This window comes from Physeter macrocephalus, chromosome 12 (genome assembly GCF_002837175.3).
Source record: "Physeter macrocephalus isolate SW-GA chromosome 12, ASM283717v5, whole genome shotgun sequence".
Taxonomy (NCBI): domain Eukaryota; kingdom Metazoa; phylum Chordata; class Mammalia; order Artiodactyla; family Physeteridae; genus Physeter; species Physeter macrocephalus.
Genome location: NC_041225.1, coordinates 16,506,005 through 16,533,317, shown reverse-complemented (window position 1 = coordinate 16,533,317; position 27,313 = coordinate 16,506,005). Strand labels below are relative to the sequence as shown.

The following is a 27,313-nucleotide window of genomic DNA, read 5'->3' as shown; positions in this document are numbered from 1 at the left end:
ATTGCTTTTGCTATTTGGGGTCTTTTGTGTTTCCATACAAATTGTGAAATTTTTTTTTCTAGTTCTGTAAAAAATGCTAGTGGTAGTTTGATAGGGATTGCATTGAATCTGTAGATTGCTTTGGGTAGTAGAGTCATTTTCACAATGTTGATTCTTCCAATCCAAGAACATGGTATATTTCTCCACCTATTTGTATCATCTTTAATTTCTTTCATCAGTGTCTTATAGTTTTCTGCATACAAGTTTTTTGTCTCCTTAGGTAGGTTTATTCCTAGATATTTTATTCTTTTTGTTGCAATGGTAAATGGGAGTGTTTTCTTAATTTCACTCTCAGATTTTTCATCATTAGTGTATAAGAATGCCAGAGATTTCTGTGCATTAATTTTGTATCCTGCTACTTTGCCAAATTCATTGATTAGCTCTAGTAGTTTCCTGGTAGCCTCCTTAGGATTCTCTATGTATAGTATCATGTCATCTGCAAACAGTGACAGCTTTGCTTCTTCTTTTCCTATTTGGATTCCTTTTATTTCTTTTTCTTCTCTGATTGCTGTGGCTAGAACTTCCAAAACTATGTTGAATAAGAGTGGTGAGAGTGGGCAACCTTGTCTTGTTCCTGATCTTAGTGGAAATGGTTTCAGTTTTTCACCATGAGAACGATATTGGCTGTGGGTTTGTCACATATGGCCTTTATTATGTTGAGCAAAGTTCCCTCTATGCCTACTTCCTGCAGGGTTTTTATCATAAATGGGTGTTGAATTTTGTCAAAAGCTTTCTCTGCATCTATTGAGATGATCATACGTTTTTTCTCCTTCAATTTGTTAATATGCTGTATCTCACTGATTGATTTGTGTATATTGAAGAATCCTTGCATTCCTGGGATAAACCCCACTTGATCACGGTGTATGATCCTTTTAATGTGCTGTTGGATTCTGTTTGCTAGTATTTTGTTGAGGATTTTTACATGTATGTTCATCAGTGATATTGGCCTGTAGTTTTCTTTCTTTGTGACATCTTTGTCTGGTTTTGGTATCAGGGTTACGGTGGCCTCAGGTTGATTGTGGAGATTTAATCCGCTGCTCCTGAGGCTGCTGGGTGAAATTTCCCTTTCTCTTCTTTGTTCGCACAACTCCCAGGGTTCAGCTTTGGATTTGGCGCCGCCTCTGTGTGTAGGTCACGTGAGGGCGTCTGTTCTCTGCTCAGACAGGACGGGGTTAAAGGAGCAGCTGACTCAGGGGATCTGGCTCACTCAGGCCTGGGGGAGGGAGGGGTATGGAATGCAGGGCTAGCCTGCGCGGCAGAGGTAGGCATGATGTTGCACCAGCCTGAGGCGCACCATGCGTTCTCCCGGGAAATTGTCCCTGGATCACAGGACCCTGGCAGTGGCGGGCTGCACAGGCTCCCGGGAGGGGAGGTGTGGACAGTGACCTGTGCTCGCACACAGGCTTCTTGGTGGCGGCAGCAGCAGCCTTAGCGTCTCACGCCCGTCTCTGGTGTCCACGCTGATAGCCGCGGCTCGCGCCCGTCTCTGGAGCTCATTTAGGCAGTGCTCTGAATCCCCTCTCCTCGCGCACCCTGAAACAATGGTCTCTTGCCTCTTCGGCAGCTCCAGACTTTTCCCTGGACTCCCTCGCGGCTAGCTGTGGCGCACTAGCCCCCTTCAGGCTGTGTTCACTCAGCCAACCCCAGTCCTCTCCCGGCTTCCCACTGAAGCACGAGCCTCAGCTCCCAGCCCCGCCCGCCCCGGCGGGTGAGCAGACAAGCCTCTCGGGCTGGTGAGTGCTGGTTGGCACCGATCCTCTGCGGGAATCTCTCCACTTTGCCCTCTGCACCCCTGTTGCTGCACTCTCCTCCGTGGCTCTGAAGCTTCCCCCGCCGCCCGCCACCCGCAGTCTCTGCCCACGAAGGGCCTTCCTAGTTGTGTGGAAACCTTTTCTCCTTCACAGCTCCCTCCCACTGGAACAGGTCCCGTCCCTATTCTTTCGTCTCTGTTTTTCCTTTTTTCTTTTGCCCTACCCAGGTACGTGGGGAGTTTCTTGCCTTTTGGGAGGTCTGAGGTCTTCTGTCAGCATTCAGTAGGTGTTCTGTAGGAGTTGTTCCACATGTTGATGTATTTCTGATGTATTTGTGGGGAAGAAGGTGAGATCTCCAGGTCTCACTCCTCTGCCATCTTGAAGGTCTCCTCACAACTCAATCTTTTATTTGCTTTCAAATTATATCACTGGACCTACCCAAATCTATACTAATAAACAGGGTAGGGGAGGAGTGGAGAAAAGACAAAAGAGAAAGGAAGAAAGGAAAATGTACTGGGGACAAAAAATAAAAAGCTTTAAAAGCCAGTGTATATTATGAGAAAAAGCATGTGTTGAATAAGACAGCACAGAAACCAAGAATACATGTGCTCACATGTCTGCGTGTTGAAAAAGTGTGTGTTGAATAAGACAGCACAGAAACTGAGAATATACGTGCTCACCACTTAGAATATTCAGTCCAGCAATACACAAAATGAAGGTTTATTCGGATAACATCAAATCCATTTTTCACATCTACAGTAAATATACAGGGCAGATAGAAAAACAAATTGAATGTCAAAAGGTCATTACCAGGGCTTCCCTGGCGGCACAGTGGTTGAGAATCTGCCTGCCAGTGCAGGGGACACAGGTTCGAGCCCTGGTCTGGGAAGATCCCACATGCTGCGGAGCAACTGGGCCCGTGAGCCACAACTACTGAGCCTGCGCGTCTGGAGCCTGTGCTCCGCAACAAGAGAGGCCGTGATAGTGAGAGGCCCATGCACCGCGATGAAGAGTGGCCCCCGCTTGCCACAGCTAGAGAGAGCCCTCGCACAGAAATGAAGACCCAACACAGCCAAAAATAAATTACTTAATTTTTTAAAAAAATTAAATACACATAGTTTATTAAAAAAAAAAAGGTCATTACCAATCAAGAGTAGAATGCGACAGGGCAATGAAGCAGAGTAGATGGTCCAGGGCAAGCCCATCACATACAGGAATGTAATATTGATATATTGCAAAGGAATCCACATACATCAGTGGAGAAAGAAAGGTTAATAAGTGAATGGTGTGAATATCTTTTTTGGTGGTGTATTTCTTTCTGTACTTTAGACTTCTGGGGGAGATAGATTTCTAGTAGTGAAAATACCAGATCAACATGATTAAACATTTTGGGATAATCTCTCACACTGAATTGCTTTCCAAAAAGTTTTAAGACAATATAAGTCACATCAGCAGTATATATGGAATACCCATTTCACTGAACCTGAATTAGCATAAAAATAATATCTCACTGTTTCCAGCTGAATTTGCTTTGATAAAGAAATTAATGTCAATTAGTAGTGAACAGTAGTGAAATTGAACTTTTTTTTTTTTTCAGTATGCGGGCCTCTCACTGCTGTGGCCTCTCCCGTTGTGGAGCACAGGCTCTGGACGCGCAGGCTCAGCGGCCATGGCTCATGGGCCCAGCCGCTCCACGGCATGTGGGATCTTTCCGGACCGGGGCACGAACTCGTGTCCCCTGCATCGGCAGGCGGACCCCCAACCACTGCGCCACCAGGGAAGCCCAGAAATTGAACATTTTTGTATTTAACTTCTTTTGCCCATTTATCTGTTGGGGTCTGCTGACTTGGTTCAGAAAGGCAAGAGGGAGAGCCTCACAAACTATCACCCAGAGAAAACTTATTTGCAGGAACCACTCTCAGTAACAGCAAAGAAGAGTGCCTTTAGCCATGAAGCATAGCCCCTTCCCCACACCATCTCCCATATGAACCACCACAGATACCCACCTTGTGTCCTTTCAGTTGTGAATAATAAAGAGGAATAATAAAGAGGAAGCCAGCACACAGCATCCAAAGAAGAACATAAGAAAAAAATGAGGGAAAGAGCAGCAAAATTATAAAGAGATGAATAACACTCACTAAAAACGTTATCAGGGAATACATGAAAATTATGATCCAATATTTCACTATGAATTTAAAAATATATATGAAGCCATCATCTCCTTGAAGGAAGAAAACAAAGCAGACATGCAAAAACTCAATAATGTGATGGCAAGATAACAGGAAGAGATGAAATATGAAAAAGTCAGGAAAGAAGAAAAAAACTCACATAAATTAAGATGAAAATGGTGGGAAATCAACAAAGAAAATATACGCTGGAACTCACTGTAAGAAACTAGACAAGGTGAACACAAGCAGAAATAAAGTATTCTAAAACATTAGAGAGAAAATAATAGGAGACAGTCAAAGGAGAGCTATCATACTTTATACATAAAGTGAGGCACCAAAGAAGAAAACCAGCCTGGCACAATGGTTAAGAAAATGAAGTGTTTGACTTCATGTCAGTGAAGTGAATGTGAATTTAGACAAGTTTCTTAACCACTTTCTTTTTGGTTTCCCCATCACTAAAATGAGGATAATGTTAGTACCTACTCCATAGGGCTGTTAGGAAGTTTAACTGGGTTAAAATTTGATAAGAGGCTGGAACAGTGCCTGGCATCTTCCAAGCAATGTCCAAGTGTTTGTTAAATTTAAAAATAGTAATAAATAAAACAATGGAGCAGAAGAAGTATTTTAAAGTATAATTCAAGGAAACTTGCCTGAAATAGAAGTCTTAGATGTTCATATTAAAGGGCACACTACATACCAGGGAATATCAACCACAGCAGTCAACGTTGAGACATATCCTAGGACTTAATGGATTTAAAGATTAAAAAAAAGAATCCTTTGGAGCAAAATGGCTGAATAAGATATCCCTTGATCATATCCCTGCCTCAACAACAATAATTTGGCATCCACCCACGGACAAAAGTGCCTTCATAGGAGCTTTGGGATCCAGGTAGGAGATTGTGAAGTCCAAGACCAAGGAGAGGTGTTTTGAGAAGGCAGGTCTGCCCCATGCTGCTGACTTACCAACCATGCTCCCTGCTACAGAAACAGAAAACAGCTCTGTGCCCCTGAGGACTTGACTACAGCCCTGTTTGGCTTGGTCCTGTCTCCAGCACCATATGCCAAAGGACCCAGGAGGAGCCATGCTCACCCGAGCATCAGGTAATAGACATACAGCCCTCGGTCCCAGCTGTGGACTCTGAATTGGCTCATGAACCAGTTCCAGCCCCTCTTGGCCACAGTCTGGGAGTCCCTGGAGGTAAGCCCCCAAACTCAGTCAGACTGTAGATTCTGAATAGGCCCTGTAATTGGGCTCCAGCCCAACTCAGCCAGTGTCCACAGTCTTGCTGGCACAGGGATCCTGCAGAAGACATACCTGTCTATACCCCCAGAGATCCAGAAAGGGCCCCATACTTGCCTCTAACCCCCTCACAGCCTCTGTCTGCCAGAAGTCCTTAGGGTCCAGGGCCCCAGTGGGAGACACTCCAGTCTGAACCCCCAGAAGGGCCCTGTACTGGGCTCCAACCTCAACACAGCTTCAGTCCACCAGTAGACCTGCCAGCAAGGGACCCAGTAGTACACACTACTGTCTGTGCTCCAAGAGACTCTGAAAAGGACAATATACTCAGTTCCAGGCCCTTCCAGCCTCAGTCCACACCACTGAGCCCAACCTGCCCAGGGACCTGGTGGGAGACATACACATCTGTGCCTCCAGGACCAGGTCTGCAGACCTCAAACATGGCTATAGAATCTCAAACAACCCTGAGGCCCCATTCCAGCCCCTATCAGCCATGGTCCAGGGCCAGTCCTGCCCACCTAGGGGTCCATCCAGTGACCAGGCATCAGTCCTCCCAGGGATCTAGTGGGAGCCATACCCCCTGCATACCTAGTAATAGACCTGCTGTCTAAGGACCCAACTGTGGAACCTAAAGAGGATCCTTATCCCAGAACACCCTACTGAACAAGGTACTGGAGGCAGTCTCATTCACCCAGAGACCAGACTGGATCCACACCTGTCCCAACCCCTGATAACAAGCCTGCCAACTGAAGATCCCACTACAGACCCAGCAACAGCCATATAACTGGGTCTAACCCAGCACAACTGAGATTTCAGAGGTAGTCCATCAGCCCAGGGAACAGACAGGAGAAGGTTTTTACCTATGGAAACCAGTCTGTAAAGACTGGAAGAAGTGTATGCTTCTTCAAACGTACAGATACCAATGCAAGGCTACATGAATCATTAAGAATCAGGCAAAGATGACACCATCAAAGGAATTAATAAAGCTCCAGTAACTGACCCCAAAGAAATGGAGACTTACAGATTACTTGAAAAAGAATTCAAAATAATCATCTTAAAGAAACTCAGTGAAATGCAAGAACACAGATAACTAAACAAAATCAGGAAAACAATGCATGAACAAAATGAATTTAATAAAGAAGTAGAAACCATAAAAAAGAACCAAAACAGAAATCCTGAACCTGAAGAATACAATGTCAGAACTGAAAAATTCAATAGAGAGCCTCAACAACAGACTTGATCGTGAAGCAGAATCAGAAAACTTAAGACAGATCATTTGAAATTAGCCGATTAGAAGAACAAAAAGGAAAAAGAATGAAAAAGAGTGAAGAAAACCTAAATGAATCATGGGACACCTTCAAGCAAATGAATATTCATAACACAGGAGTCCCAGAAGGAAAAGACAGAAAGGGGCAGAAAGATTATTTAAAGAGATAATAGCTGAAAACTTCCCAAATCTAGAAAGAGATATGGACATCTAAGTAGAAGAATCTCAAAGGACCCCAAGGACCCCAAGCAAGACCAACCCAAAGAAGATCACTCTGAGACACACTATCATCAAAATGTAAAAAGTCAAAGACAAAGAGAAAATTCTGAAAGCAGCAAGAGAAAAAGGACTTATCATGAACAAGGGAACCCCATAAGGCTATCAGCAGATTTCTCTGCAGAAAGTCTGCAGGCCATGAGGGAATGAGATGATATGAAATATTCAAAGTGCTAAAAGCAAAAAACTGCCAACCAAGAAAACTACACCCAGAAAAACTGTCCTTCAGAAATGAAGGAAAGATAAAGAATTTCACAGACAAACAAAAGCTAAGGAAGTTCATCATCACTACATCTACCTTACAGAAATGCTAAAGGGAGTTGAAATGAAAGGATGCTAAGTAACAACTTAAAAATACATAAAAGTATAAAACTCACTGGTAAAGGTAATTATATAGTTCAATTCAGAATACCCAAATGCTGTAATCATGGTGTGTAAATCACTTTTATCTCTAGCACAGAAGTTAAACAATAATATTAAAAACAACTATAATAAGCTACAATAATAAATAAGCTACAATATGTATAAGCTATAATTATACACAATATATAAGCTACAATAATTTGTTACTGGATGCACAAGATTAAAAGATCAATAGCATAAAATGTGGGGAGGAGAGAGTAAAAGAGTAGTGGTTTTGTATGCAATTGAAAGTAAGTTGTTATCAGCTTAAAATAGACTGTTATATCTACAAGATGTTTTATGTAAGCCTTGTGGTAGCCACACATATACAAAAAATACAACAAAAACCTTTAGTAGTTACACAAAAAATAAAGGAATTAAAGCATACCACTACAAAAAATAAATCACAAAGGAAGACAGTAAGAGAGGAAGAAAGGAACAAAACAACTAAAAAAGTCATAAAATAACATAAAATAACATAAGTCCTTACCTATCAATAATTACATTAAATGTAAATGGACTAAATTCTCTAATCAAAAGACATGAAGTGACTGAATGGATTAAAAAAACATCCAACAACATGCTGCCTATAGGAGACTCACTTTTGCTTTAAGGACACACATAGGTTGAAAGTGAAGGGATGAAAAAAGATGTTCCATGCAAATGGTAACCAAAGGAAAGCAGAAGTGGCTATATGTATATCAGATAAAATAGCCTTTCAATCAAAACTGGTCACAAGAGACAAAGACGGTAGCTATATAAAAAGGGACCAAGTGATAAAGGGAACAAGTCATTAAGAGGATATAACAATTGTAGGTATATATGCATCCAACATTGAAGCACCTAAATATTTAAAGTAAATATTAATAGAACTGAAGGGAGAAATAGATAACAATGTAATAATAGTAGGGAACTTCAATACCCCACATTCAACAATGGTTACATCACCCAGACAGAAAGTAAACAAGGAAACACTGTACTTGAACTATTCCTTAGACCAAATGGACCTGAGACACATACAGAACATAGCACCAACAGCACCAGGATACACATTCTTCTCAATTGCATCTGAAACATTCTCCAGGATAGAACATATATTAAGTCACAAAATAAGCCTTAGCAAATGTAAGGAAACTGAAATCACACTAAGTATCTTTTCCAACCATAATAGTATGAAACTAGAAATTAATCAAAGGAGGAAAATGGAAAATTCACAAATGTGTGGAAATTAACACACTCCTGAACAACAAATGAGTCAAAGAAGACATCAAAAGAGAAATCAGAAAATATCTTGAAACAAATAGAAATGGAAACACAAAACAAAAAAATATCAAAACTTATGGAGTGCAGCAAAAGCCATTCTAAGAGGGAAGTGTATAGCAACAGCACCTACATTTAAAAGATAAAAAGAAAGATCACAGAAAAATGACCTAACTTTACACCTCAAGGAACTAAAGAACTAAATGAGTCCAAAGATGGCAGAAGTAACAAAGATCAGAGCAGAAATAAATGAAATATAGACGGGGAAAACAATAGAAAAGATCAACAAAACTAAGATAGTATTTTGAAAAGATAAAATTGACAAACCTTTAGCTAGACTAAGAAAAAAGAGCAAAGACTCAGTGATCATGTGTTGCCTGTGCCCTGGTCATTGATAGTGCAGGGAGAGGAGTTACTGAAAGACATTTTTCCATGTTTGAAGGGCCCAGTTGTCCCTTCCAAACCCTGGATCTTTCACACACTATCTTTTTTCTCCTGCCGTTCCCTTCAGAGCTCAGGCCTTTGCTGCCCCCCATCCCGTGATATGGTGACCAGGCTAGCGCCCAGATTGCAGGGGTTCACTTTGTCTTTGAAGTTAAGGAGTCTCTTGGCAGGAAACCAGTCAATACATCTATATTTGGATCTCACACTGGAATGAGTTCAGATCCGTTCGGTGGGAGGTAGAAGCCCTGTGACAGTGCCTTTGCTTAGTAGACTCCACAGATGCAACATGGTGCCCCCAAGAGACATGTCTGACTCCCAGATAACAGGTCAGCCTTAGATCTGGAGATTGTTGAGGAAGTCCCATGAGTCAGTGACCTTGGGGTGACTTGGGATCTGGGATTGCTGGTATTTCTCCCCAAGATTCCTATTGTTCTTGGACACCAGTGGGAAAGAGAATGGACAGTGAGGTCTTCACGTGACGAGCTCCCTGCTGCCTGCTCAGAGCATCACAGGGGAACTGTTCACTCAGCATGAGAGATCAGGGGCAAAGAGCTGGGACTGGGGGCTTGGCGTCCCCTTTAGCTGGCTCTGAGTCCTGACAGCAGTGCCCTTGGAGGGCCAGGGAAGGCTGGCCCTGGTCCCTCTGCTGTGCCTGGGTGACTTCAATAACCAAGAGTTTTCTTCTTGAGTTGGCAGCTGCTCATCATCATCATTTTCTCTCCATCCATCCATTCAATAAACCATATGGACACCCCCTCCCAAAAAAAGAGCAAAGACTCAAATAAAATTAGAAATGAAATCTAAATATGACACAATAGAAATACAAAGGCTCATAAGAGACTATTATAAATAATCACATGCCAACAAATTGGATAACCTAAAAGAATGGATAAATTCCTAGAAATATAGAAAGTACCAACACTGAATCATGAGGAAAAAGAAAATCTGGGCCAGGTGCCTGGAGGCACATCGGCTGGGCCTTCGGCGGGCTTTTCAGGGATAAGGATGGCTATGGCCAGTGATTTCTGCCTACGCTACTATGTAGGGCACAAGGGCAAGTTTGGACACGAGTTTCTGGAGTTTGAGTTTTGGCCGGATGGAAAACTTAGATATGCCAACAACAGCAATTATAAAAGTGATGTCATGATCAGAAGGGAGGCTTACGTACACAAGAGTATAATGGAAGAACTGAAGAGAATTATTGATGACAGTAAACTACAAAAGAAGATGATGCTTTGTGGCCTCCCTCTGATAGGGCTAGCCAGCAGGAGCTTGAAATTGTAATTGGAGATGAACACATTTCTCTTACCACATCAAAAATAGGTTCTCTTATTGATGTTAATCAGTCAAAGGATCCTGAAGGCCTTCGAGTATTTTACTATTTGGTACAGGACCTGAAATGTTTAGTTTTTAGTCTTACTGGATTACATTTCAAGATTAAACCAATCTAAATTGTAAAAAAAAAAAAAGAAAATGTGAACAGATTAAGAATTAATACCAGTCCTCCTCAAGCTCTTCCAAAAAACTGAAAAGAGGGAGCACTGCCAAGCTCATTTTATGAGGCCAGCACTACCCTTATACCAAAGCCAAATAATGACACTACAAGAAAAGTTTACTATAGACTGATATTACTAATGAATATGTATGCAAAAATTCTCAACAAAATACTAGCAAACCAAATTCAACATCAACATCACATTAAAAGGTTCATACACCATGATCAAGTAGGATTTATCCCTGGGATGCAAAGATTGTTCAACATACACAAATTAATAAATGTGATACACCAAATCATGATTCTCTCAATAGATGTAGAAAAAGCATTTCACAAAATTCAACATTCTTTCATGATAAATGAACACAAAGTGAACTCTCAAGAAATTGGGTACAGAAGGAACATACCTCAACATAATAAAAACCATATATGACAAACTCACAGCTAACATACTCAGTGGTGAAAGGTTGAAAGCTTTCCCACTATGATCAGAAACAAAGAAAAGAGTTTCCACTCTCACTACTCCCATTCAGCATAGTACTGGAAGTCCGAGCAAGAGCAATCAGGCAAGAAAAATAAATAAATACATCCAAATCAGACAGGCAGAAGAAAAACAGTCTCTGTTTGCAGATGATATGATCTTAAAAACTCCACCAAAAAACCTGTTAGAACTAATAAACAAATTCAGTAAAGTTGCAAGATACAAAATCAACAGGCAAAAATCAGTTGTGTTTCTATATACTAACAACAAATTATCTGAAAAAGATATAAAGAAAACAATCACTTACAATAGCATCAAAAATAATACTTAGAAATAAATTTAACCAAGATGTTGAAAGATCTGTACACTGATAAATTATAAGACATTGATAAAATAAATTGATGAAGACACAAATAAATGGAAAAATATCTCTTGTTTGTGAATTAGAATAATTAATATTGTTAAAATGTCTCTATTACCCAAAGCCATCTATAGATTCAAGGCAATTCCTATTAAAATTCCAAAGGGGGCTCCCCTGGTGGCACAGTGGTTAAGAATCTGCCTGCCAATGCAGGGGACAGGGGTTCAAGCCCTGGTCCGGGAAGATCCCACATGCCGTGGAGCAACTAAGCCTGTGCGCCACAACTACTGAGCCTGCGCTCTAGAGCCCGCGAGCCACAACTACTGAGCCCGCCTGCCACAACTACTGAAGCCCGCGCACCTAGAGCCTGTGCTCCCAACAAGAGAAGCCACCGCAATGAGAAGCCCATGCAGTGCAATGAAGAGTAGCCCCCGCTCGCTGCAACTAGAGAAAGCCCGTGAGTAGCAACGAAGACCCAACGCAGCCAAAAATTAAATAAATTAACTAATTAATTAATATTTTTAAATTCCAAAGGCATTTTTCACAGAAATAGAAAAAACAATCCTAAAATTCATATGGAACCACATAAGACCCTGAATATCCAAAGCAATCCTGGGAAATAAGAACAAAGCTGGAGGCATCATGATTCCTGATTTCAAGCTCTATTACAACACAATAGTAATCAAAACAATATGGTATGAGCATAAAAGTGACACACAGACCAATGGAACTGAATAAAGAACCCAGAAATAAACCCATGCATATACAGTCAATTAATACCTGACAAGGGAGCCAAGAATCCTCAATAGAAAAATTATAGTCTCTTCAATAAATGGTGTTGGAAAAACTGAATATGCACATGCAGAAGAGTGAAATTGGACCCCTATATTATACCACTCACCAGATTAACTTGAAACAGATTAAAGACTTAAACATAAAACTTGAAACTGTAAAATACTAGAAGAAAACATAGGGGAAAAGCTCCTTGATACTGGATTTGGCAACAATTTTTTTGGATATGACACCAATAGAGCAAGCAACAAAAGCAAAAATAAACAAGTGGGGCTACATCAAACTAAAAATCTTCTGCACAGCAAAAGAAACAATCAGCAAAACAAAAGGCAACTTACAGAATGGAAGTAAATATTTACAAACCATCTATCTTAGAGGAAGTTAATAGGCAAAATATATAAGGAACTCATACAACTTAGTAGCAAAATACAAACCATCCAATTAAAATGGACAAAGGATTTGAACAGATATTTTTCCAGAAAAGACATACAAATGGCCAACAGATACATGGGAAGGTGCTCAACATCACTAATTACCAGGGAAATGCAAAAGATATCCCCGCACACCTGTTAGAATGGCTATTATCAAAAAGACAAGAGGCAACAGTGTTGGTGTGGAGGTAGAGAAAAGGGAACCTTTGTGCCCTGTTGGTGCGAAATGTAAATTGGTGAAGCCACGATGGAAAACAGGATGGAGGTTCCTCAAAAAAATTGAAAATAGAACTACCATATGATCCAGCAATCCCACTTCTGGGTATATACCCAAAGGAAATGAAATTACTATTTTGAAGAGATATCTACACTCCCATGTTCATTCCAGCATTATTTACAATATTCAAGACATGGAAGTAACCAAAGAATCCGCTGACAGATGAATGGATAAAGAAAATGTGATTTTATATATTTTTTATGGGTATAAAAATTTGAAGTATATCAATGCAATATTACTCATCCATGAGAAAGAAGGAAATCCTGTCATTTGCAACAACATGGATGGACCTTGAGGGCATTATGCTAAGTGAAATAAGTCAGATAGAGAAAGACAAATACTGTATGATCTCACTTATATGTGGAAACAAAAAAAGCCAAACTCATAGAAAGAGAGAGTAGAATGGTGGTTGCCAGGGGCTGGGGCTGAGAGAAATGGGGAGAAATTGGTCAAAGGGTGCAAACTTTCAGTTATTAGATGAATAAGTCCTGGGGATCTAATGTACAGTGTGGTGACTATATTTAACAATACAGTATCATACACTTCAAGGTTGCTAATGGAATGTTCTCACCACACACAAAAAAATGGATGCGTTAACTAAGCTTATGGTGATAATCATTTCACAATATATATGTGTATTACATCATCACATTGTACACCTTAAATTTTCACAAGACTATATGTCAATTTTATCTCAATAAAGCTGGTGGAATAAAAGCAACCTCTGAGCAGCCAGGCAAAAAGATAAAGTCACTTTTACAGAAGAAAAAAATCAAGTTGGCCTTGGATTTCTTCTCGGCAGCACACACTATGAGAAGACACTGCAGCACCACCCATCACACACACAAGACAAACAAAAAGCGAGCCAAGGGCGTTCTATCCAGCCAAGTTGTCCTTTAAGTATAAAGATGTAGAAAAGAACATTCGGAAACCCTGGGAATATTGTTCCTCTGACTCCCTCCTTGAGGAAACTATTTGAAGATAAATTTTAGCCAACCAAGAGATGGCTGAGGAAACCAAAGGAGATGGACTACAAGAGACAACAGAATGTACTTAATAGCAGAACTAAAACTAAAACAAACATGAGAATTGGGATGACAGAAGAAAAGTAAAGGTGATAAAAAAAGCTTAGTCTTTAAGTTGCTTACCTAGTGGTAATAACAGTAGGGTAACCCACAGGATGATGATGGTCATGGCAATAACAGCAGTTATAATTACTGACTGGCTAACTATGTGCCAGGTACCACACAAAACACCGTGTGTGTGTGTGTGTATACACACAGTGTTTCATACAGTGTATACACACATATACACATATATACACACACGCATATATATATATATATATATATATATTCCTAACAACCCATAAGGTAAACATCTTCATCCCCATTCATAAATAAGAAAGCTAAAGCTCAGAGTAGTTAAGTACCTTAACCACGATCACACAGCTAAGTGACAAATCCAAACCCAGGCCTGACTCCAAAGCCCAGGCTCTTGATTTTACTGCATTTGAGTTCATTGAACATAGGACAGTGCCTTATTCCTCTCTGTCTCCTCATCATTTGACACAACTAATATAATATAATATAATATAGCATAATATAATATAATAATAACAATCTATTATTCCCATTTTATAGATGAGGAAAGGAAGCAGAAGGTTAAATGACTTTCCCAAAGTTACACAGCTACTTAATCGACGGGGCAGCTAGCATGGCTCTAGAGCAGCGCTATCCAATACTAATTCAATAGGAGGTGAACCACATGTATAATTTCCAATTTTCTAGTAGCCAAATCTTAGAAAAAACTTAATTTTATTAATACATTTGATGTAACCCATATGTTCATATTATCATTTTGACATATAATCTATATTAAAAACTATTCACATCATAATTTACATTTTTTCCTCACTCAGTCTTTGAAATCCAGGGTGTATTTTATACTTACAGCACATCTAAATTGGACTCACATTTCAGTGCTCAGTAGCCACATGTGGTCAGTGGCTCCCATATTTAACAGAGCAGCTCCAAAGCTACATGTGGCACCAACTTAATAGCACACGAACTCTCCATTTTCCATTCTCCAGCATTGATTCCTGAAGTGTTATTTTATAAAATCAAAAAACAAAGTAACTTAGTTATATTATCTACCTCCACAGAAAACCCATCCTGGGGTAAGGGTTTCACGCTTATAAAAAGGTCGTATTGGGCTTCCCTGGTGGCGCAGTGGTTGCGCGTCCGCCTGCCGATGCAGGGGAACCGGGTTCGCGCCCCGGTCTGGGAGGATCCCACATGCCGCGGAGCGGCTGGGCCCGTGAGCCATGGCCGCTGGGCCTGCGCGTCCGGAGCCTGTGCCCCGCAACGGGAGAGGCCACAACAGAGGGAGGCCCGCATACCACAAAAAAAAAAAAAAAAAAAAAAAAGGTCGTATTTATGCGTGTCGTTGGATCATATTTTTTATGATAATCTGTTCTCCCTATACTTTCTCTTCCCTACCCACTCCTTCCACATTCAAGCAGCCACTCTCCTTGCCCCAAAGAAGGCAGGGCAGAAAGATGAAACAGGCTGCAAGACATTCTGGCTTTTTCTTTTTAAGCCTAACCCCTGAGGAGAGGCGCTGGGGTTTACAGAGCAGGCAGCTTTAAGAAGCAGGAGGTAGACAGGAGTCATCCCAGATTAGAAGGAGGTTCCCCTTGGCTTGGGGGAGAGGAGGAGAGCATCCCAGGAGAGGATGGGAACTGGCTCCGTGTCTTTGCAGCACCTTGGGAGGAAGGGGCAGAGTGAACGGGGGTGGGGCAGAGTCTGCAACCGACTCCCACATCCCAAGCCAGCATGGGAGCAGCAGAGAACTGCTCAACCTGGAGTGGCCGTGAGACAGGGACAATGGGTATTTACAGGGCGGTTTGCAGGAAGAGATGTCTAATTACTAGAGACCCCTCCCGACGCCTTAGCACTGCCTAGGATCTCCAAGCTGTGGGAAAAGCTCAGGAGGAGTCCCTGGGAATGACTGGGGTTAATTTCCCCCCAATCCACTGGGATAGAAGGGCACTGGAATCAAAAATTAAACTGAATTCTAGAAATCAAAGAAAGTGTCTGGCTGGACTTGTTTTTGTGACCAGACATTCATATCTGCCACTTAGGGGGCCTCACTTGAGCCTGCCAGGGGCAGTGGGCAGTGTCCCCCTACAAGCCATTACACGGGAGCCAGTTCATCTCCAGTGGATGGCTGTAACCCAGTAGGAACTGGAGTGCTGAGGGGTGTGGCCTCTCAGAAGTCACCGCTGACTTGGGGAACACCGGTGGCCTGGGATGAAACCGAGTTTCAAAGAATATCACAGAATACTTTTAAGTCCTGATCAGACACAAAGCAATCAGCAAAAAGGCCACTTGTTGGAGTTTGCTTAAATGATTAGTTTCCCTGACTCCCTGAGACGACCCAGAAATAGAGGGGTGTAGAAGATGATTTTCAGGCCACTGTTTCAGACTCTGAGGAAAGAAGGACTATTTCAGCAGCAGGAGCAGCCAAAGCTCTACTAGACAGGACAGATGAAGACCATCACCGCAGCCAAGCCCTGGCTGCCACTGTAATAGGAAAGGACAAATCTGACTCCATGTTAGATCTGTTCCTTTTACTTTAACCCTTTGTGCTTTGTTGCTTGTGCTTAATCATGCTGGCTCTGCACCTTTTGTAAAAGAATGTTGCCTATAGCCTGAAGTATACAGCATAGCCTACTCTCAGGGCTCTGACCTTTAAGAGTCCATTCATACAGAGATAAAAAGTTGCAGAACAGAGAATAACATTTGTCTTGTTGGAGGTTTACAGGAACATCCTGACCTGACCTATGTGGACACCTGCAAGAGCAAAGGAATCCAACACCAAGAAGTCTGCAATAACTAACCACACCCCTCCCTCACCTGGCCTTTAAAAGTGCTTTGCTGAAACCCTTCAAGGAGTTAGGGGTTTTTTGGGCACAGGCCACCCATCTCCTTGTGTGTCCCTGCAGTAAACCTTTCTCTGCTCCAAACTCTGACATTTCAGTACTGTTTGGCCTCACTATGGATCAGGCACATGAACTTGCATTCAGTAACACCATGTTTAAAGACTTTAGGAAGATAGGCAGGAGCACCGTCCACAGATCTCTACAAGCCAGGTGCCAAGACAAGGAGACCCCCGCTACCTGCCCATCAGGCCTACTCCTTAACCTGCGGTCAGTGACCGCTAGGAGACTGTGGGGGAGGAAGAGCCCAGACCCAGGGCAAGAATGGGGAAAGTGTTGCTCAGTCCTGGAGAAAAATCTTTTCCAAGGAAAAATGCCTGGAGTTCGGGGAAGGTCAACATGCCTCTGTTTTATTTTGCTTATAAGCGAGATGAATATTTCACAGTACACAGAGACTATGAAGAGAACCCACACTCATTAACAGGGAAGAAAGCCAAACTTCAGGGGACTGGGTAGCTCAGAGGAGCTCCAGAAAGAAGCATCATCACTCTGGTCCCATAGCAATCTAGGCTCTGTTGGTACCCTTTCCCCTCCCCAGTAAATAGTCAAAGAGAGCAGTTAAACAGAGAAGGGGGCAAGGACACCTACATGGAAGGTGCTGGCTACACAACAGAGCAGCCACCACCCTGCTGTATGCCCCGAGAATATAAACATGAGCAGGGACCCACCCAACTCTGGGCGGAAAGCCAAGGGGAAGGATGGCTATGAGGAGGAAAAGTGTAGAGCTACAGCTTCAGGTCACCATCAACTGCCATATTAAATCCCCCACGCTCCTTACATCTAAATCACAGATCCTGCTCCCCCCAGAGAGGGGAATCCATCTGAGGCTGATGGAACATTCCTACATGGGATGGAACATTCCTACATGGGATGGAACCTGCGCCGGAAGAAAGCAGAATTTCTAAGGCAGAAAGTCATCCCTGGAAGGGAAAGGGGAGAAGTCTACTCAGTACCCAGGTTCATGAACTCAACTCCTGGGAGCCTGAGATTATGACCCATCCAGCCAAGTGCTGCCAACGTCCTGGGATCCCAGCGCAAGCCAGTGTTCCAGCCCCACCCTCGTGCAGGTGAGAAGCCATTCCTTTCTAGAAACAGAGAGATTTGCTTCAGGAGATGTGGATGGCTGGGATCATGTCATGAGATAGAATGAGATATTGCACCCTACACACACACACACACACACACCAGAATATTATTCAGCCCTTAAAAGGAAGGAAATTCTGACTCATGCTATGGCATGGATGAACCTTGAGAAAATTATGCTAAATAAAATAAGCCAGTCACAAAATGACAAATATTGTATGACTCCACTTATATGGGGTATCTAGAGCAGTCAGATTCAGAGACAGAAAGTAGAATGTTAAGTGCTGAGGGCTGTGAGGAGGGACAAATGGGAAATTGTTTAATGGGTACAGAGTTTCAATTTTCCGCAATGGAGAGAGTTCTGGAGACTGCGTTGCACAACAAGGTAAATGTACTTGACACCTCCCACTGAATTTAGGGAATATACTTAACACTTAGAAATGGTTACAATGGTAAATTTTATGTTATGTAAATTTCACAACAATTTTTAAAACTATTATTTTGACTACAGAGGTGTTTTACATTGATGTGGTACATGGGGTGATGGTAACTCACAGGCTAAAAAGCCAATTATCTAGAAACCTCAAAGTCAGAAACAGCAGGACATTTCTTTCAGTTGCCAGTTCACTTCTCTGAGCAATGCTTCTCTAGCCCCTCGCTTGATAGTCTGTCTTTTCTATACAACAGAAGGCAAAATTATCTCCCGAGGAGACACCCTCCCTTCCCAAACTAGAGAGGGCCTGAGGAAACTCATACTGATAAATGCTTGAGACAAATGATGGAGAAGCAGGGAGGGGAAACTGATCAGGGAAAGACTGGAGAACTGCCTCTGAGCCCGAGTGAGGTTGAGAACCACACATTTTCCAAACAAAAATCGCCTCAAGGATTTCTGGCCAGTTTTTGAGTGGGAGAGGTAGGCTCTGAAATGTTGGCATTTCTGGGACATTCTGATGGATTGAGGAAACAAGATCACATATTTAGGATCTGGGACACTCTTCCCAAATTCAGAACATGTGATCACTGAAATGGCATTAGAATGGCAGGCCATGCTCCGAGCATTTCATTCTAAGAAAAATGTTTTTATCTGTAATTCGATTTGTATGCTTCACAGGGGTTGGAAAGATGGTAGTTGCTGAAAATGTAAGCTATGCAGCCAGACATGCTTCCCTCTATAACTAAGTTGCCAAGGAACACATAGGCCCAAATTACACCCCATTTATGGTCACTGGCACACCCTGGGGAGCTGGTGACATCTCACATTCTTTACCTTCATTGATTCATTGCCCACTAGGCTTAATCTTGTAAATTACTTTCAAAGGCATGGCATACATCCTAAATTATTTTTTTTCTTAGATTAGCATCAATCTTGCTTATCAACTGACATTTTCTCAGATTCCCTGGAGATGTCCACCTCACCATCAGAGCAAAGCTTTAAGTTACCTAAGGCAGCGGCCCTGACGAGCTCGACAGGAACCTCTCGCCAGCTCTGCTTTGGGGCACTAAGAATCTGAATCCACAAAGTGTGTGTCTAGGACACCCTCTGTGATTCAACCCCCTGCCTGGGTCTCCACCTGACCCCCTAGCCCGGGATTGCAAATGCCTCCTACCCAGCCCCAGGGCCCTTCTCCCAGGAGCCTTTCCAACACTGTTATGTAAACAGAGGAAACTTGCAAGCATGTGTACCCTGCAGCTTCTCCCCCAGCCCCAAACAACCCCCAAAGAGTAATTCCTGCCTTGTTTGAAGCTGGAAATCCTTCTGTTGATTAGTAAAAATGAGCAGGAAGGTGGAGGTGGGGATGGGCTTTCTCAGACTTCTAACTACCCCTGTGCTGCATCATGTCACAGTCCCAAAGGAGCTGCCTTCCCTGCTCTTCTCGGCGGCGTATACTCAGTGTATTTGGCACTTGGCAATTTCATCAGCTCCCCAAAGAAACTCCCATCTCCTGCTTTCTGAGGAACCTTCTAGTCCTGGTTTCCCGAATCACAGTACTATTTCTCACTTATTTCCTGACCTCGTTCTCTACGCCTGTTAAACTCTCTGATCTCATCCTTTGAATGAAAGGGGAAGTTCATTCGGCCTCCACAGAGGTTCCCGTGTGGCCTTGGCCCTCACAAGAGGTAGGTCCATCCCTCATGTGCATCTAGAAACACCGCCATCACTGACGGGGAGGCAGCAGAAAACCCACAAGAAGTGCGGGCATCCTCGCTACAGCTTCCAGCCAACCTGGGCAACAGAGCAGCTCTGCCTTGCCAAGAACTAAGAGGGTGCTGACACGCCTGGGGCCATGTCTCCAGAAGTTTCCCAAGTTAGGAAACACATCTCACTGAGGCCACTTCCTTAGGTAATACACTTATGCCTGGTTGCCAGGCTGCCAAATTCCCCATTAACATCCATGAACTGTGCCCTTGCACCACATGAATAATATAAAAGATACGCTGAGTCCTGCCCTAGTGCTAAGGCTAGGGATCATCTGAAGTTATTAAGACATAAAGTACACTGTTTCTTTTCCATCCCAGGTACCTGGAGGGAGTTTTCCTTTCAGTTTCCTTGAATTCCAAGTAATTACACTGTCGCCATCCTTAATGGGGAAGGCAGGAAGTTCCACGCGCTCTGTTCTCTCTGCAAATGCGTGGAATCTGAAACAGGAAGAGATATGCCACATCAGGCTAGTAAGTGGTATCTGCGCATTACTATTCATTCTCCCAAGACTGTGAACTTGCTCTTCTGTGGTGCTAAGCATCTTCCAAGTGTTCACCGCTTTTCCCTGGGCCTTGTCAATTCCCACCAATAAAAGACAGGATGGTGGAAGGCACCAGAGAATTGAGGAGCCATTGGGATTTGAACTGATGACTCTTCTGTTCATTAGAGGATACTTAGCTCAACCAAATGGTATTTATCGACCCTGGAAAAATGATACCCTGTGCTTAGACTTATTCTTTTGTTCTCAGGGTTCAATCACGTAAACAGAGTTTTGACAAGCCCAGAGGCTAATGAGGGGCCCAACAGTGCCCAGAGCCCTGCGGGTTCACTGTTGAAAGCTGGGACAAGAGGCAGCGTGGGCTCATCTGCCCACTGCTGATGGGCTTCAGTCAACTTTCACTTGGCAAACACACACTTCCCCAGGACCTGAGCATCAGCACTAATGAAAAGAACTCAGTGTGGGCACGTTCTGAAGGCGACCTCTCAAAGTGTGGTCCTAGGAGCAGCAGCTGCACCTGGGAGCTGGCCAGGGATGCACATTCCCCGGCCCCACCTGGATCTGCCGAGTCAGAATATGCACTTTAACAGGATCCCCAGGGCATTCGTGAGCAGCTTGAAGCTAAAAAAGCGCTCATGTACCAATGTGCATAGCAGCACTATTCACAACAGCCAAGGCATGGAAGCAACCTAAGTGTCCACTGACAGAGGAACGGATAAAGAAGATGTGGTACATACATATACAATGGAATATTCCTCAGCCATAAAAAAGAATGAAAGAATGCCATGTGCAGCACCATGGATGGATCTAGAGATTATCATACGAAGCGAAGTAAGCCAGACAAAGACAAATATCATACGATATCACTTATACGTGGAATCTAAAAAAAAAGATACAAATGAACTTATTCACAAAACAGAAGTAGACTCATAGCGTAGAAGACAAACTTATACTGACCAAAGGGGGAAGGGGGGAGGCATAAATTAGGAGTTTGGGATTAAAATATGTACACTACTGTATATAAAATAGATAACCAACAAGGACCTACTGTATAGCACAGGGAACTATATTCAATATCTTGTAATAACCTATAATGGAAAAGAATCTAAAAAAGAATATATATATATACACACATGTATACATATATACACACATGTGTATAAAACTGAATCACTTTGCCGTATACCTGAAACTAACACACCATTGGAAATCAACTATATTTCAATTAAAAAAAATTCTTTTAAGCACTGGTATAGTGTTCCAGGTGATGATGGGCTAAATCGCACCCTCAAAGCCAGTTGTCTGGAATCCAAAAAATCAGTAATAGCAGGAAATTTCTTTCAGATGGCAGAGGGGATCTCTGAGTAATGCTCCTCCAGCCTCTTGAGAGTACCATCCCTGCCTATCGCCACTCATGACGCAAAAAGAACCCTGAAACATGAGATGGGATGGAGAGAAGGATGGGCAGACGGTGGGACAGGTCTGTGGGCCTTGCCTGGGCCGTAGAAGGCCTCAGTCTTGTCTATTTCTAAAGGGTTTCAGGTGACACTGGGACAATGAAAACAGGGGCTTCCTCCAAAACAGAAATGCCCAGTTTCCTTCGTCCCATTGTTACCAACCTGGGTTCTCCGACTCTTTAATCAATAGAAATTGATAAAAGAGCCCAGAGAAATTCAGGCAAGGCTTTATTGGGACTCCTGCTGCAGCACAAGGGCATGAAAACAAGTAGCAGGTTCCCTTGCTAAGCAGTGAGGGTGGAGGCGGATCAGTTGGTGGGGCTGGAGGGGGGGCTTAGGTGGTCTGCCCACCCCGTTGGTGGTGCCGTGCGCAGGGATCATGCTCAGGACCCTGCTTTTGCTCCCAGGCCCTCAGAAGTGGCAGCTGGGTTTTGGCTTTTTTGTATTTTATTGTTCATAATTTGCCCCGACTACCCATGCATGCAGTTATTTTTAGTCCCTTATAGTTCCTTTGTATTCTGTTGCTGGAGGAGACGTTTGTCCAGCTGCAGGCACTGCAGTAAAGGGTCCCAGGTCCCCACCTGTCTCACCACGACCTCCTTGCCAGACAGACGGGGGAATGATTGAGGTTTGTCCGGACAGGCCTCACACTCTGAATGCCAAAGCCTTTGCCCAGAATTTTCTACTCTGATCTGTTCTCCAGATTAGGAAAGAGAACAGGGCAGACATTTCCTCTGGCTAATACAGCCTCACTTGTGCAGAAAGCAAATCATCATTAAGACAGGCTCTTTGGAGAGTCTGAGGAGTGTAGCGCTGTGCCTGAGAGATGGTGGCTCTGTCCAGACACAGCCTCAGGCACTGGGGGACACAGAGTCCAGCCTTCCTGCAAAATGAAATGCTCAGGACACGCCCTTTACAGTTTGATAATAACTGCTCTTCGGCTGGGGCTCAAGAGCAAAAGATGCACTGAGACCATCCAGGACCCCCAGGAGGAGGTGGGCTGGCAGGTAGCAGAGCAGGCAGGGGAACTGCTGGTCGTGGGCTGGCCTCACTTTCCAGGACTAAAGGAGGGACAGAAGGACCCGGGTGTACCCTGTCCTCTTCTGCAGAACCCGCACTCCACGGAGCATGGCCTGAAAGTCAGGGGCTGAACTGCAGCTTCTCCCGTGTTAAATTACTCCCTGGCCTCTCACCTTCCCAGAGAGTGTCCCACATGAGCTGAGCAGAGGACCAGCAAGAAAGGTGGCCCTGCCAGCTGGGTTTTTCTCTCTCCACTAGCGAAAGTGGGGGCAGTGAGCCCCTTCTGTATTTGGGGGTTTCAAGAGCCCAGAATTGAAGCCAAGCACCTGCTGTTAAAAGATTTCAAAGCGCTTTATGAGAAGCCAGAGCACTGGTCTTCAGAATCACCAGGGATCCTGTTAAAAATGCATATCCCTGTTCCTCCCTAGACCCTGAAAATCAGAATCTCTGGGACTGTGGTCAAGATATTTGCATTTTAATCAAGATTCCTAGGTAGTGAAAGGCTTTGCAAAGTGAAAGCCTAACTGCATATCCCCAGACTCCCCTCTACTGTGCAAAATCAGCCTGCAAGGTGAAGCCCACGTCTCCCAGGCCAAATGATGAGCAACTAAATTTGAGAACAAATGCTCAAGAGTGAGCATTTAACCCATTTCAGACGTGTTGACTTAGGAAAGAACTCAGTCATTCTCCTTGTAACCACATAAGTAGCTGGTCTCTCTCTACAAGAGACACAAACTCTCTCACATGCACAGACGGGGTTGTTTTGAAAAGTAGATATTATTATTATTATTCAGGTATAGTGAGGCCAACAGATCAGGAGACAGCTACCATTGAAAAGATAGTTTACAAGGAGACCTTCAAGATGGTGGAGGAGTAAGCCGTGGAGATCACCTTCCTCCCCACAAACACATCAGAAATACATCAACATGTGGAACAACTCCTACAGAACACCTACTGAATGCTGGCAGAAGACCTCAGAATTCCCAAAAGGCAAGAAAGTCCCCACGTACCTGGGTAGGACACAAGAAAAAAGGAAAAACAGAGACAAAAGAATAGGGACAGGACCTGCACCTCTGGGAGGGAGCTTAGTGCACCACGGCTGGCTGGGAGGGAGTCCGGGAAAAGTCTGGAGCTGCCTAAGAGGCAAGAGACCATTGTTTCGGGGTGTGAGAGGAGAGGGGATTCAGAGCACCGCCTAAATGAGCTCCAGAGACAGGCGCGAGCCACGGCTATCGGCGCGGACCCCCGAGACGGGCATGAGACACTAAGGCTGCTGCTGCCGCCACCAAGAAGCCTGTGTGCGAGCACAGGTCACTGTCCACACCTCCCCTCCCGGGAGCCTGTGCAGCCCGCCACTGCCAGGGTCCCAGGATCCAGGGACAACTTCCCTGGGAGAACGCACGGCGCGCCTCAGGCTGGTACAATGTCATGTTGGCCTCTGCGGCCGCAGGCTCACCCCACATTCCAATTATAACTACCATACCCCTCCCTCCCCCCGACCTGAGTGAGACAGAGCCCCCGAATCAGCTGCTACTTTAACCCTGTCCTGTCTGAGCCAACAACAGATGCCCTCAGGCGAACTACATGCAGAGGCAGGGCCAAATCCAAAGCTGAACCCCAGGAGCTGTGCGAACAAAGAAGAGAAAGGGAAATCTCTCCCAGAAGCCTCAGGAACAGCAGACGAAATCTCCACAATCAACATGATGTACCCTGCATCTGTGGAATACCTGAATAGACAACGAATCATCCCAAAATTGAGGCAGTGGACTTTGGGAGCAACTGTAGACTTGGGGTTTGCTTTCTGCATCTAATTTGTTCCTGGTTTTATGTTTATCTTAGTTTAGTATTTAGACTTTACTATCACTGGTAGATTTGTTTATTGATTTGGTTGCTCTCTTCCTCTTTTTTTTTTAAAATATATATATGTATTTTTTCCTTCTTCTCTTTTTGTGAGTGTGTATGTGTATGCTTCCTTGTGTGATTTTGTCTGTATAGCTTTGCTTTTACAATTTGTCCTAGGGTTTTGTCTGTCCTTTTTTTTTTTAGTATCCGACTTAGCACTTGTTATCATTGGTGGATTTGTTTTTTGGTTTGGTTGCTCTCTTCTTTCTTTCTTTCTTTTTAAATTACATTTTAATTTTTTATTTTTAATAATTTTTTAAAATTTTTTATTTTAATAACTTTATTTTATTTTTTTCTTTCTTTCTATTTTTCTCCCTTTTCTTCTTGTTATCATTGGTGGATTTGTTTTTTGGTTTGGTTGCTCTCTTCTTTCTTTCTTTCTTTTTAAATTACATTTTAATTTTTTATTTTTAATAATTTTTTAAAATTTTTTATTTTAATAACTTTATTTTATTTTTTTCTTTCTTTCTATTTTTCTCCCTTTTCTTCTGAGCCATGTGGCTGACAGGGTTTTGGTGCTCCAGCCAGGTGTCAGGCCTGTGCCTCTGAGGTAGGAGAGCCGAGTTCAGGACATTGGTCCACCAGAGACCTCCCGACTCCATGGAATATCAAATGGCGAAAGCTCTCCCAGAGATCTCCATCTCAACCCTAAAACCCAGCTCCACTCAATGACCAGCAAGCTACAGTGCTGGACACCCTATGCCAAACAACTAGTAAGACAGGAACACAACCCCACCGATTAGCAGAGAGGCTGCCTAAAATCGTAATAAGGTCACAGACACCCAAAAACACACCACAGAATGCGGTCCTGCCCACTAGTAAGACAAGATCCAGCCTCATCCACCAGAACACAGGCACTAGTCCCCTCCACCAAGAAGCCTAACAACACACTGAACCAACCTTAGCCACTGGGGGCAGACACCAAAAACAATGGGAACTACAAACCTGCAGCCTGTGAAAAGGAGACCACAACACAGTACGTTAAGTAAAATGAGAAGACAGAGAAACACACACCAGATGAAGGAGCAAGGTAAAAACCCACCAGACCAAACAAATGAAGAGGAAACAGGAAGTCTACCTGAAAAAGAATACAGAGTAATAATAGTAAAGATGATCCAAAATCATGGAAATAGAAAGGAGAAAATAGAAGAAATGTTTAACAAGGACCTAGAAGAATGAAAGAGCGAACAAACAATGATGAACAACACAATAAATGAAATTAAAAATTCCCTAGAAGGAATCAATAGCAGAATAACTGAGGCAAAAGAACGGATAAGTGACCTGGAAAATAAAATAGTGGAAAATACTACCACAGAGCAGAATAAAGAAAAATAATGAAAAGAATTGAGGACAGTCTCAGAGACCACTGGGACAACATTAAACACACCAACATTTGAATTATAGGGGTCCCAGAAGAAGAGGAGAAAAAGAAAGGGACTGAGAAAATATTTGAAGAAATTATACTTGATAACTTCCCTAAAATGGGAAATGAAATAGTCAATCAAGTCCAGGAAGTGCAGAGTCCCATACAGGATAAATCCAAAGAGAAACATGCCAAGACATATTAATCAAACTATCAAAAATTAAATTACAAAGAAAAACTATTAAAAGCAAGGGAAAAACAACAAATAACATACAAGGGAATCCCCATAAGGTTAAGAGCTAATCTTTAAGCAGAAACTGTGCAAGCCAGAAGGGAGTGGCAGGACATATTTTAAGTGATGAAACGGAAGAACCTACATCCAAGATTACTCTACCCAGCAAGGATCTCACTCAGATTCGATGGAGAAATTAAAACCTTTACAGATAAGCAAAAACTAAGAGAATTCAGCACCACCAAACCAGCTTTACAGGCTTCCCTGGTGGTGCAGTGGTTGGGAGTCCACCTGCCAATGCAGGGGACATAGGTTCATGCCCCGGTCCAGGAGGATCCCACATGCCGTGGAGAGGCTGGGCCCATGAGCCATGGCCGCTGAGCCGGCGCGTCCGGAGCCTGTGCTCCACAACAGGAGAGGCCACAGCAGTGAGAGGCCCACGTACTGCAAAAAACAACAACAACAACAAAAACCCCAGCTTTACAACAAATGTTAAAGAAACTTCTCTAGGCAGGAAACACAAGAGAAGGAAAAGACCTAGAATAACAAACCCAAAACAGTTAAGAAAATGGTAATACGAACATATATATCGATAATTACCTTAAATGTAAATGGATTAAATGCTCCAAACAAAACACATAGACTGGCTGAATGGACACAAAAACAAGACCCATATATATGCTATCTACAAGAGACCCTATTCAGACCTAGGGACACATACAGACTGAAAGTGAGGGGATGGAAAAAGATATTCCATGCAAATGGAAATCAAAAGAAAGCTGGAGTGGCAATTCTCATATCAGACAAAATAGACATTAAAATAAAGACTATTACAAGAGACAAAGAAGGACACTACATAATGATCAAAGGATC

At 43.1% G+C, this 27,313-nt stretch overlaps 1 protein-coding gene, 1 non-coding gene and 1 pseudogene across 2 annotated transcripts in view; 2 read left to right on the top strand and 1 right to left on the bottom strand.

The window, feature by feature from the left end:
* Window positions 1-27,313, bottom strand: part of VWA3B (von Willebrand factor A domain containing 3B) — a 214,775-nt gene that overhangs the window by 148,977 nt on the left and 38,485 nt on the right. The window contains 1 exon segment of the mRNA XM_028497121.2: window positions 20,289-20,404. Within this exon segment, the coding sequence (XP_028352922.1) occupies window positions 20,289-20,404 (116 nt within the window).
* On the top strand, window positions 8,759-8,881 carry LOC112066537 (small nucleolar RNA SNORA71). Its single transcript, XR_002892713.1, has one exon. It is a non-coding gene; the product is annotated as a small nucleolar RNA SNORA71 (small nucleolar RNA).
* On the top strand, window positions 9,837-10,295 carry LOC102973563 (protein mago nashi homolog 2-like; annotated as a pseudogene).